This window comes from Bacillus rossius, chromosome 1, assembly GCF_032445375.1.
Source record: "Bacillus rossius redtenbacheri isolate Brsri chromosome 1, Brsri_v3, whole genome shotgun sequence".
NCBI classification, from domain to species: domain Eukaryota; kingdom Metazoa; phylum Arthropoda; class Insecta; order Phasmatodea; family Bacillidae; genus Bacillus; species Bacillus rossius.
Window position 1 is genome coordinate 229,218,815 of NC_086330.1, and position 14,114 is coordinate 229,232,928.

The 14,114-nt window shown below is 33.4% G+C and overlaps 1 protein-coding gene across 9 annotated transcripts in view; it reads left to right on the forward strand.

Annotated features, from left to right (window-relative positions):
- Nucleotides 1–14,114, forward strand: part of LOC134527342 (F-actin-uncapping protein LRRC16A) — a 324,842-nt gene that overhangs the window by 90,501 nt on the left and 220,227 nt on the right. For all 9 annotated transcript variants that reach the window (XM_063359938.1, XM_063359939.1, XM_063359940.1 and 6 more), the window contains 2 exons: nt 6,047–6,234; nt 11,190–11,267. In XM_063359938.1, the coding sequence (XP_063216008.1) occupies nt 6,047–6,234; nt 11,190–11,267 (266 nt within the window). The remainder of the gene's footprint in view (nt 1–6,046; nt 6,235–11,189; nt 11,268–14,114) is intronic.

The window sequence follows — 14,114 nt, forward strand, 5'->3', positions numbered from 1 at the left end:
TTAAGATAAATAACAAAGTAGCAAAATTTATTTTCTAAAAAATACTGACTAAAATTTAAAATTATTTATTAAAATTTGCAATTTAATCCAGTTGAGATATTATTTAAAAAAAATCAATTTACTCCTAAAAACAAGTGCCAGTACAAAGTAGGTACTTGTTAAGATTGACTAGTAGTCAAACTATCAGAATATACTGTTTTATTGCAATATGTGTGTGTAGCATGATTGTAGTAGTTTCAGTGTTTACTTATTTGTACTAATCTTTGTTTTTTTTTTTTTTTTTTTTTACTCGTAAAGTAGTGCATGTAGTTATATGTTGGTGTTCTCAGGAGATTCCTATTGGCTTATTCTGCACGTCTACCGTTTAATTTTGCTGCCTAGAAGAGGGATGGTAATTTTCTGCAGAACATCAGTCCTTAATTCACTTGTGCCGTTGATGTTATAATGTAAGGATTTGAGTTTGACGTTTACAGAGTTTGGTTTCGGGGGTGATTTGAGGAAGTAGTAGTGAGGCTGCTTGTTGCTGGTGTGGCTTGCTAAGATATCAATTCATTTTGTGTAAGGACAAGATATTATGGTTTTATTTTAGGGTAATGTTGTATTTAAAAACAGGAGATTTCAATGTTATTATTTTTTTTTTTAGGCATTCTGTTTATTCATAAATATAGCATATTATTAAACAAATATGACACCAAATGTTTCATAATAATTAACTCACTAAAACAGTAATTGCCACTCAAACATTATGCGCTATTACAATATAATAATAATTTGTAATAAGAATTTCTAACTACTTGGAACAATAAAAATATATCTAGAAGTAAATGTGTGTTTAAAAAATGTACCAATGTCTTAATGTGAAAATGAGTTCATCATTACATTTAATATTTTAAAAAAAGGTAAAAATTTCAATCTATTTATTACATCAATTTGGTACAACTTCCATGCTAAATATGTTACATTCTTAGAGTTAAATAAATATTAAAGAAAATAAGTTCTTCTGATTTTTGTTAAGTTTTTTTATAAAAAATCTAATTTTTTAGTGCTTTCAGTTGCATTTCGGTGCTTTATGATTATGATGTATTAATTTTCATTGCTGTGTAATATGGTGTGGCGACATGCTTTTTGGTGTTATTTTGGTTTTATCGCAATTCACCATATAATATTGTCCCTAATTATGTGCGTTGTTGGTGGGAGTGGAATATGTTGATATGATTGGTGTTTGCAGCCCACAGTTGAGAATTTTTTTTTTTTTTTTAATGTAGCATGTCAAAATGAGTGGTAATTCTATTTTACCACAGGGAAAAAAGCAATTTAGAATTTTTGCCATATTTTTAGGCCAAATAGAAGCTAACTTGCTACTTTATGTAATTGTTATGTTTAAATTTTTCTTTAAAAGGTGGGAAGAAATTCTTTTTCTAAAATTAAGCCATGTAAATTTTATTGTAAATTAAATATTTTGTAGGTAAATAGAATGTGTGATTTTATAATAAATTTAATATTTGAGAGTGTTAATAAAGTGGCATGAATGTAATTTCTTATCACAATAATATATTTTTATGTTTACTGTGATGTGTTATAAAATTAAAAAACAATGATCTTTGACCTTTAAGAATAACATTTCTGTAGCTTTTGTAAATAGTGCATCTCAGGTAATTGTTGACAGTAGGTAATTTTTTTGTGTGGTGTTTTGGGGTGGCATGTTACTTTCTGTGGCTTGTGACTAACTCATGTGTGCCTGAGTATGCAACACTAACAGACGCATATAGTACTCACTGCATGCTGGTGCTGCATTAGTGTGTTGTGTTTCTATGGGGGTGTGTGCGCAACACCTGCGAATAGCTGGGGTCTCCAGCCTGCTGACTGCTGCAGGAGTGGTCTGTGCTATGGGGACCAAGAATTTTTCAGAGAAAGTGTTAACTTTTGTGTTTTATCTTATTATGGCCAGTATCTCTTGTTTGTATGGCATTATTATTTATAGTTTCTGCATTTTTGCATTTCATGCAAATTTTTTAGTTTTATTTGTACAGTCAACTTCCGATTATCCGAGGGTTATGATAATTCAAAACATCTGTTGTCTTCACATTTCACAAAATTATTAAAAAATATGTATTAAGTACACAACACCTTCATCGAAGTACTAGACAAACACAGAAAGTTATTTAAAAAAAAAAAAAAATGTTATTGTTGTTTGCTTCAGCAAAGCTGCTTCCTTATTTCTTAATATTCTTCGGATTTTTCACAGCATCAGCTTGTTGAGAAGATTGTCTCTTCTTTTTGTTTTAAATAATGCAGCAGGATTTCTGTCCATTTGTCGATATGTTCGTACTATAGCACAATCGCCACACTGAGAAATCACTTCACAACAGTGGCACTAATGGGTGGCAGCCGCAGTGGAGGGGATAAGATAAGCTGGTGAAGCAGCGTGCTCTCAAAGGCTGCAGCGTTGCAGAGTCGTACGTGCAGGGTTTCGGGGTTGTCATGTCAATGCTCAGAAATGTCGAAAGTAGTGTTTTTGTGCTTCTCGGTTATAGATTGAAAAACTACAGAGAATTTGCTATTTTAGCATTGATTTAATGTATTTCTTATCAGAATTTGTGACCTTAGACTTCAAATGTTTTTTTTGTACTTTAGTGGATACATATATGAAAAATTGACTTTTAAAATTGGTGCCGTGGTTAATCCACAGTGCGGATACCCGTCGGGAGTTGACTGTATTGGGTTTTTAAAGTTACTGTGGCTCATTTAGTTTATTTATTTGAATATTGTAAATGTTTAATTTATTTTTATTTTTATGTGATCTGGTGCATAATTATTGTATAGTAAGGCAAGTTACTGGATGTTTGAAAAGATATACTTTTACATGATGCAAGAGCCACAATAAACTTTAATTTTCATGAAAAACATGCTATTTGCCACATTAGCAAAGAGAATTTGTTTGTGGCATATTAAAAAATCTTGCCATTGTATCCTTTTGTAGTAATTTTCATGTGGTTTCATAGAGCAGTATTTTTGAAGTTAACGTAATAATTTTAATTTCTGCTCATTGTTATCTTTTTTTTGTATAAAATTTCAAAGACGTAAAAAGAAGTTTTTTTATACATTTTATTTTGTCTTTCTTTGAATAGTGTCTTTCTCCCCTACAAATTTTTAGAAAAAAAAATTTTAGTGTTTAAAGAATACTATTTAAGAATAGTAGTAGTATTGGAGATTGAAAGTACTTGAGTTAGAGAACAAAATTAGCATAAATGCCCTCGCTTACATTTTCAGGGCTTATATCTCTACAGTGGAGCATCAATTTAAAAACATCGGGACTGGAGGTGTTCGGATAACTGATTTTATTGGTAACGATCATTTACGAAATTATTTGTACCACTGTCATAGAAGCAATTTGAAACAAAGAACTGGGATGTTAAATAATACACTACTGTATATGTATGTATTCAGTATTTTGTATAACACATCTTACAAATACAGCAACACATGGTAAATACTTTATGTAAAGTTGGTAAGCCTACAGTTTAGGAAAGAATTACAAAATTTTCTTTTGCTTCAAAGCTGAGACTCGTTTTATGCAGCTAAATCTTGCACATGTATCAAAGACAGCAATTGGAGAGCATCATATTCTTCTTGTTCTAACCACTTCATAGTCATCTCAAGGCAATGAAAAGCTTCCTTACTGGATGGTCCTTTTTCAGCACAGTTGTCGTCACTAAGCTCTTACTGGTTTTCACAAGGGACTTGGTCGTCAATGTCACTTGCAATTATATCATAGTCCATCAATACTTGATGGCCAGAGTCATCTGCATTACATTCAAGCCAGACTTTAATGTTTTTCTGGTCATATTCTTCAAATCTTGAAGATTCTTTTATCACCCCAGCCAGTTTTAGTACAAATCAGCAGTTTGGTGGCTTTTCAGGTGCAGTGATAGACTCATCTGATGGATGGAGCTTATTCCAAGCTTTTGCTAGTGCAGTGACCTTGACAGTGACCCAAGCTTCTTCTGCCATGCACACAACATCCTTCAAGTTAATTTGATGTACACTTGCTGAATTGGTTTTTTATATTTTTCCTTGATTGTAACCATATGCAGCAATGCTTTCTGTGATAACGTTTAAAGCTTTAAATAACCCCTTGGCTCATAGGTTTGAGGACTTTAGTAATGTTGGGAGGCACAAAAAACAATTTTTAACTTTCCATTTTCTCTTGCCAGTGAAATGTTTAAGGAATTTTTCGGTGTGGTATCAATCAACAACAAAACATTTCCAGAATTCCCAGTTTTATGCTGATGGTTTTTGACTTCAGGAATAAATACTGTCTTATACCATTCTTTAAAAATGCTTGTATCCATCCATGAATTATTGTGATTCTTGTAGGTGACCAGCAGTTTTTTTTTAATTTTCTTAAAGCACCACAATTTTTAGACTTCCCTATGAGTTGCAAAGGTAGCCTATGCATTCCTGTAACATTTCCGCCTATCATAGCAGTGATGTGTGATTTGCTTGCCTAGGAATTTTGTTGGAATATTCTTTTAGTACAAAAAAGTTTCATCTGCATTTGTAGAGTTTTTTTTTTTGTTTTTGTAGTCCACCTTATCAATCATGTTTTTAAGAGACTTTGAAATATTTAGCTTATTCAATATCAGCTGACAGTTTCTCACCTTGGATGTCCAGTTCCCTAATTCCATGCCTAGATATGAAATGCATAAACCAGCAGGTAAATGCTTTAAAATCAGCATTACTGTCTAGTTTCTTGTTTATTTGAAGTGCTTTCTCACAAATTAAAGGGTCATTTATTGGTTGTCCTTGGCTACGTACCTGCTTGAACCACGTGTGAACTGCAATGTCTAAATTCAGGTTTTCTGCCATCTTTGTCATTTTTCTGTGCAAGCTTCTGTCTTCTCTGTCAAGAATACTCACAAATTTTGTAATGGTATCACTGTTCTTTTTAATATCCAACAGTGTGGCATTTCCAACACCATATTCCAGTACTAAGCTTGATCCACTAGCACTCTTCAACTTGTCTTGTTATTTTAAGTTTATGGGAAACACTGAGAACAACGTTAGTTTAGTCCCCATTGTGAATGGTACAACAACTAGTCCTATATACATCACGATTTGTCACAAGCGAAGGCTGACACACCACTGATGCAATGTTGCTTATGTAGACCGGTTGGCGTGCAATCAGGAACACTTTCGGTTATCCAATGTTTTAGTTGATCGGTATTCGGATAGTCGATGCTCTACTGTATTTATCAGTTGATAGTACCTAGTTATTAATAGTTACATTTTATTCTTTAAAAATGCTAAATATGAAATTAGCTATTTTAATTAATTAAAATCAGTGTAGCTTCTTTACTCAGTATTTATCCTGTATCCATAAATATAAAACTTACTATGGTAACACATTTCCTTCCCACAATATGAATTTTTTAGATAAGGACTGCATTTTAATTTCTGATTTAGGAAACAAAAAACTAAAAACAAAAACAAAAAAAACAAAACAATTATATGGTTAGTGTGATGAGACATTTAGCATTTTTTTTGTCTTTTTTAACCTTTTGTTTAAAAAAAATATGTTTCCTTAGGTATTCCATATCTCCTGCAAAATATTTTTACTTGACATGATTGTAAACCTTGCTATGCTTGTAAATTTATTTTGATAGTCTCATACAAATTTGTTATTGTTAAATTAAATATTCTTAACAGATATTTACTAAGGAATATCTAACAGCTGTAAAAATCCACACAAGCGCTCTTATCATTTTTCGTGCGACCGTTTATAGCATTTAGTAAACAACCACAATTGCTTGAGGCTGTCGGAATATATTTACACGAAAATACCTTTATTAATATTAATGACAAGAAAATGAACAAACCCAATGGGCATGTGAGATCAAGCCTTAATAAGCAATATTTTCATGTTCATTTACAATGAAGTATAATCTGCATATAATATCCATAGTGTGTAGTGATTGAGATGCTCGGTCGGTGTGTTTGGACACTGCGATCCTCGACGTGGGGACTGAGCACATGCTGTCGGCAGGGGCGAGCCACCTGAGCGGGCCGCTGGCGCGGGGGCCCAAGGGCCTGGTGCGCCTCGACCTGTCCCACTGCGGCCTCACGGCGAAGGGCGTCAACCAGCTGGCCCACGCGCTCTCCCTCAACAAGTTCCTGCCCAGCTCGCTCACCCACCTCCACCTGAGGGGCAACAACCTGCGCGACGACACCAACGTGCGTGCCGACTTTCCTAGACCTTTACACCTAACTTAATAAAGCTTAGCCATATATAAAATGTGCAAGTTATGTCTAGTCAAGTTGGACATAATTCATGTTGCTTTTATGATTGGAATTAATTAAATGTAGTCAACCTTCACCTTTTTAAACATCAGAAATGACCAGTCAAGACCGGTGCTGGCTGTCTATTTGGGATAAAGCTGGGTTATAAGTATGATATCTCGTATTGTGCGGCTGGTTCATGTTCCAGTGGAAAAGAAGATACAATACCACCTAGTTGCATAGCCCTGCACTGCATGTCATAATTAACTTGGGTTCGTGCCCATGCATGGTTCGCATGAAAATGTGAATTTGCTGGGAACACAGACAACAACTTTAGTTGATACTTTTTAATTCACCGTTCTTTGGTTCGGCATATTCTGTATCTGGCACCGATTGAGCTGCTGACGTTGTTGTTGTGTTGGCTGACCTTGACTACCAGATCACATGTTATAGCAGACATTTTTAAACAGTAATGTTAATGTGTAAGTTTTCTTGGCATATATCAGCTGATTGCAATTTGTTAAAACTATATTGAAGTTCAATAATATGGGAAGAATCGCTTATCCGGCGTGGCAGTGGTTCCGTGAATGCCAGCTCGAAGAGACTTGACTGTATTAAATCTTATTCTTAGGCCGGTGTTACACTGTGAATTTCTGCTGCTGCTGCTAAAACTTTCACATTGTTTTTTGTCTGAATATTCTTTTGATTGCTTTTCTTGGAGTGCACATTCTAGGTCTTGCAAGAATGCACTAGGTAAATGTATCAAAATCAAACATGTAAACAGTTAATCTAGATGAAATAACGAAGTTAAAACTGGCAACCGCTTCGGTTTAACCAAATGGTGTTGACACCAGCTTTATTCATCTCAAACAAAGGAAGCCAATCTTAAGGGTCACTAATTCAAACATCATTCTACATTTAAGAAAGCATCCACAGAACTACTTCTCCCAGCTGTATACCAGGCAAAGTGTACAAGCATATTTAGAACAGCTATACAGTTCTGGGTTTTATTGGCCAGTTAAATTCCAGTTTTATTTTATACCACTTCCTGAAAATATTTTGACATCACTCATTGTTGCTTTGCTTTCAGATCCTGGTGGCGAAGATACATTCTCACTTTCTATTTCATTTAAGGGTGCTTGTAAATGTACATTTATATATTTTGCTTACAATACTAATCTAATTTTTCTTTAATTGTCTACAGCCATAATAATGTACAGTAATTTGTTTTACAATGTAATAAAAAAGTTGCACTGAGATATTTAGTTTATATATTTGGTAGACACCTGCGAGTACTCGAAATTCGAGTTTCGAGTCGAGTTTTTTAGTAATACTCGAACTCGAGCTCGTGGCTTTTCAACAACTCGAAATTCGAGCGAGCTTTTCTTGCACTCTACCTATAGAAAAAAAAAGACTCTCATTATAAGGGAATAAAAGTCTTACAACACTATTATCCTTTACTTTATAATGTAACATGATCGACTGTATACATGAACACATCATTTTTACGTACCCGGGATTTACGAATTTCCGTGATGAATTTTTTTTACTTCTATAATTTTCCGCATAGTTTTAATGTATCACTTTCCTGCTTTATGCGGAAGTATTTCCCGCTTTATGCGGAAACATTTCCCGCATTTTACTGTAAAAAGCGTTTAAATTGTCCGGGGTCTCATCATTTACGCCATAAAATGTGTGATATAAAGTCCCGTTTAAAATTTTTATGAAAGTTCCTGCCAGTAATGGCGCACGTAAATATAAATTTGAAGAAAAGACAAATGAACAACAACTTACGAAGAAATATGGATGATGTACCATAACTACAGTACAATTCCAATAGTTATCTTAAGATAATTACCATAAAAAGAACTAAAGATTCTTTGTGGATACCATAACTACTGCAGAAGCATGATAGTTACCACATTTGCACTATAGTTGCCGTAATAACCGAGATGTGTATTTACCGTGATGGTAATGTATTTATTTAGGACATATTAAAAAAAAAGGATGTTAATTCTTGATATGTACGGTTGGCACATGTTGCTAAGAAATAATGCGATCTGAAAGAATGCAGTACTACTACGAAAAGTGAAAAGGGTACTCGTGGATTTTTAGGTTATGGCAGTCTCTTTCGTTTTTCAGTAATATCGGCCGAAAATTAACAAGAGTATTGGAAGTTGGCAGAAATGCCGATTCAACTAAATATTGGCAAAATCGGCTTCTTCAGTACAGCTCTACATTTAATGACATGAGTAAACATATTTCAGACTACAGGACATTGAAAAAGACTTTAATTTCCATGTAGGTTTATTGTGCGTAAGTTTTTTTTGCAAGTGTAAATTGAATTAAGTAAAATGCTTCTATTTTTATTACTTTAAATTGATTAAACTTAATGACAAGTTACAGATATTTGACACTAATTTTGAGGTTAAACAATTTGGTAAATATGTAGAGTAACGGTATATGCGAAAAAAAATGCTAAAAATCCGAAAATACTTTTATTCTATGCTCTTTCACTTCCTCTTTTCAAATCAACCGGCGGAGATAAGAAATTCCAAATACTTTAGGAGATATAGAATTTTTTAATTTTGCAATACAACACCTGTACAACCATTAGACCGACGCCATTTTTGTTATTTTGCCGTGTGTTCGTGAATGCGTAATAAATAAAATGGTCGATTAGGTCAGGTCAGTTACATTATTAATACTTTCAAACTAAGCGGACATAAAAAATAATGTGAATTAATTTCAATGGTTCTTTAGTTTTAAAGTATTTATAATGTAACTGACCTGACCTAACAAACCCGGACAATATCCAAATAAAAAATAAGACTTTAAAATTAGAAACGTTAAAAGCCCACCTAAGTTGGAGGCGGGTACATTTCCTTTGCCATTAGAAGGAAATGATGTAGTCGTTCACCTACGTCGCGATACCTCCGACGGATTAATAAATAAATAAATAATCACGTATTGGTTCATTTGAATACTGGCCAATCACGGAACTGTCACGTGACAAAATTGTCCAATAAGAAACATAATAGATACTCGTAAACCAGAAACAATGGTGATCGCCGCATGAATACCCAGGTATTGTGATGAAAATTAAAAAATTTGATAATCCTAAAGTATTTGGAATTTCTTATCTCCGCCGGTTGATTTGAAAAGAGGAAGTGAAAGAGCATAGAATAAAAGTATTTTCGGAATTTTAGCATTTTTTTTCCGCATATACCGCGACTCTACATATTTACCAACAATTTTACTAAAGCATTCCAGCCACACAGGTTGCCAGCGAGAGATGCTTCTCATCTGCTGTAAACACCATCTCCAATCGTAGAGCTAATTTAACTCCTGAACGTGCAGAACAAATTATTTTTCTGCATGATAGATTGAAGAACAGAATTTAATACTCTATGACAATCTCTCTCAGAATTTTTGTGCCGAAAAGTGGAAATGTTGAAACAATGTGAATGTACTTTTCAAACAACATGATTTTTGGTGTTCAGTTAGTTGAAGCTCAGTAAGGACTCCAGAAAAATTGACAAGGATGAAATTATTCCAAAGTTATGTTACATTTACACAAACATATACGTACTTGTAAACTGTGGTTATGTTAGTTGGATGATATCAGTTACTAATGAACCAATGGAAACAGGTTAGATTCAATGGAAAACATGTTTTTTTTCCTAGCAGTGCAAATTATAAAAGCACTCTGTAAATAGTTACCCAAAATTAATAAGCCCACTTCATTTTAATACTTTATTCAAACATTATACCTACTAAGTTTATGGTAAAAATAATTTCCCAAAAGTGTAACTGTATCACAAAAGCTCAAGCTTCGAGAACTTTTAAGTAGGCTCGCTCGAGCTTGGCTCAAAGTAAAATTCTTAGGCTCGCAGACCTCTAATGTAGGTCTATCTATTTAGTAGGCTAACAATGATAATGGTTTCTTTTTTTATTTCCATATTTTTCTCAAAAGTTCTCACATTTTATTACTCCATCACAGTAAATTTATGTGCAATAAACTGAAAAAAAAAAAAAAACTCGAACTCGACTCGATACTCGCGAGTATTTTAGCAAACTCGCTCGAGCTCGACTCGAAGTGAAAATCTTCTGCTCGCAGAAGCCTAATATTTGGCCTTGAACTTTAGTAATGGCCAGAAATCTAATTTTTGCAACCGGCAAACAACTGTACTACCAACCAAGTGTAAATGTATTGAAGTAAATTGTGCCAAATAAATCAGCTGTTTCCAAACTTGAGAAATTTGTGGCTCACCTGACTCAGTAAATTTTGCTAAGACCCACGAACATAGAGCACATGTGGTATAATAAGGTAACAAAGGATTAAGTAAAATACTTGTATGTTGATACACTGTATGGTACTAGTAAAATTGTTAAGTCTAAAGTCTCAGAATACACAAGCTTTAAAATACATGTAAAAAAAAAATCAAAAAAAAATATATATTTTTTTCACACTAATAGCTTTAAGGCTCAATACTTGGTTGAGGCTCGGTGGTAGGAGAGATAAACCATACTTTTTTGAGTTATTATAGTTCCAGATGAGTGTCATATTGAGAGAATGTGTTTGTGTATGTTTTTCGCAGGACAAATATTACGTTAACATTAATATTATACTCTGTTGGCTTGTCACGCACACATGCAAAGGGATGTTACAGCGGTTTTGAGGTCAAGAGCCAAAAATGTTGTCATTGTTAATAATAATTTTGCTATGCAATAAAATGCAATTTCAGAATGTGGTAAGTATTATTTGTTAGCATCAGAAAGTATGTATTAAGTAATTAAATTACAGACCAGTTAAAATGTGTTGAGTTTGTTGTTGTTGTTGTTGTTGTTGTTGTTGTTGTTGTTGTTGTTGTTGTTGTTGTTGTTATTTTTTTTTTTGTGTGTTTCAGAACCTGTGTAATTTTCTGGCACAGCCAAACACCATCACACATCTTGACATCTCTGCAACAGATATTGCTCTTGAAACTGTGAGTTGCTGCTCGGAGTCTCTTTAAAATTTAGTGTTTCAGTAACTGGTATTTTGTATGCAAAGTTCTAAGGAATGGTCATATCAGTCGGCTCTCACTAGGGCTATCAGGGAATCATCCTGACTGGGTCTATCTCAGATGTTTACAGGTGAGAAATTTGGTGGACATTGCTATGAACCAGTGGGTTTTGTCAGGGCTTTTTAGTTTCCCCACCATTCATTCAGTTAGTGCTCCATTCTGATTTCATCACCTCTCCTGGTCTGTGATGATCTAAATGTTGAATTTCTTCATTCATCGCTCATGTGTTTGTGTGTTCAGTCATTTATCATTCGTTTATTAGGTCAACAATCATTTGTTCATTAGGTCATTCATTAAGTGAATGAATGGTGGAATATGGAGGTTTGTTACTTAAAGTATAAATAATATCTAATGTTGGTATGCACAATTACCCATAGTTAGGCCTGTGCAAATATCAGTTTTTTAGTTTGAATCGAATATGAATATCAAATTATTCTTGAATACGAATATTGAATTCAAATAGTAAGCAATAGAATCCCCCATATTTTTTTTCCACATATAACCAATGCATATTGTAAGAAAGTGTAGTGCAGTGGCTTCTAGGAAATTTGATCAATAATACTTAAGTGTAAGGTTGGTTTGGTTAAGTCAGCTACAATTTATTACTATAGGTAAAAATTTTGTTGAAATATTAAAATTATGAAAGAAAAAATACATAATTATTTTTCATGGTAATCAAAATAGGATCTGCAAAAAAAATAATAAACAGTGCAAAGCGAATATGTAAGGCAATTGCAAAATGTCTGAAGAAACTTCAAAAGGTTGGGTTTAAAAAGAATGTACAGTGAGCAGTTTTAATCTATAGTTAAAATTGATGTAGGTATCTAAAAAAAATTTAAAACTTGTTTGTTTGAATTTTTCACTATGTGAAAATAAATCATTATTTATCATATATTAACATCAATTGATTATATTTTTTGGCTTGTTTTAACTAAAGTTTAGGAACACAGTAGCTGGTAAGAATGTTCCTCTCTTTTCTGTCCAGTGTATTTGTACTTGAGAGGCATAGTTTTTTCCCCCCTCTTAGTGTGGCCTTTTTTTTAGGCCACATGAGTGACAATTGCCTGAGCTGTGACTGCGCTAGGAGTGTGAGTGTGGGCCTATAGCTGGTCGTCATTCACTGTGTATTATCCTGCGAGATCTATACAAGTCTTTTCTCTTCCCCGTCCTGTTCTGAAGGAAACTAATCACAGAGCTGGCATGCCATGTTTCAACTCTTTGACCTGAAAACTGTCAACTTTAACACCCCGTGCAGTGTTTTAGATTTTACAGACACTATTTATCCTCAGTATGCTGTCAGTTTTAATCTATTTTTATCAACCTGCCTGCCCGACTCTCTTCTCCATAAAATACTTGAGCTGATAACGTGGGTGGTAGAATGGTTCCCAATTATTGTGTTGAATCCGGCTTTACTATGTTAGTCTTTTCAGAATTTATGTGGCCAGATGTAGCAAAAAACCTTCACATAAATAACCCTAAAACATTAAGAAAATCCTGTGGAAATATATCTTGGCCTAAGGAGAAAATCTTATGTGGTCCCGAAATTTTTCGAGACTTTCAATATTTCTCACAGCCGTATTCGTAAACGACTGAATATTCTTTTTTTGAATTTTTAGTATTCAAAATTGAATTGAATAATATTAATAAACTATTAGTTTAGATATTTGAAAATTCTAATATTCGCACAGGCCTACCCATAGTAAATTATATAGTTGTATCTTTATTTTTAAAAATAAAAAAACTATCCAGAACTGAACTTTTTTTACACTAAAGGTATTTTAGTATTTCAGCACCTGCAAGTACTGAGCTTTACATATTTGGCTCAAGTTGACATATTTGGCTCAAATTTACATATTTGGTCATAATTAAAAAAAAAATTTATAATTTAAAGGCTTTTTAGTTTTACATGAAATAAAATATTCAACTTTTGAAGTTAAATTTTTTAAATATTTATAATTATAGAATTATATACATATACACATGCCCCTCGAAGCAACCCTGTTTGATTTGTGTGGTTTTAAGCAGTTCTATCAATGAATTGGAGCATGATTCGAAGTAACACTCTTTACATCTAGGTGATTTTTTTTTCTTTGTGTGCAAAATGACAATGGCACTTGTGTAGCATGATATACAAGCAAGGAATAAACAATAATATGAATAAAAAAATGCTCTACCCCTTTCCCAAATAACTATTAACGTCCTTCATTGCCAATATACTCAAGTGTAATTAAAATGGTACAGTGATTTTTATTATGCAAAAATTTTTCAGATGCGTGTGTATTTATACAGGGATAGTCAAAATTTGACAGACAAACTTTGGCTGCAGGTTCCTCTTGACAAAATAAGTTGAAAACCTCTTGTGGTGTTTCCCAAGGCTAGTATACCAGGAGGGAGCAACTGAGTAGGCTGAATATGGCCACTAAAAAAACTATGCATTTGAGAAATACCAACATCACAATTTAAGTTTGAAATATAAAGAAAACATATAAGTTTCTTTAACATAATTTTTAAATAAGATAATTTTACAGACATTATTAGTTCATAATTTGGGGAATGGTGTATTAACGGAGTGGCATATTGAGTATAATTGCAAACTCTTATTCTTTGGAAATTTTTTTTGACAATGTTGAGTTATCTAGTAGCAATGAAATAAGCATGGCTGCTATGTGCACATGTGCAGATGTGTGATGTTTGTATTATGCAATTTAAACTGAAGTTATGATTTTCAACATTCATACTTTTCGGCTATGCAGTTTTTAAGTTTTGAAA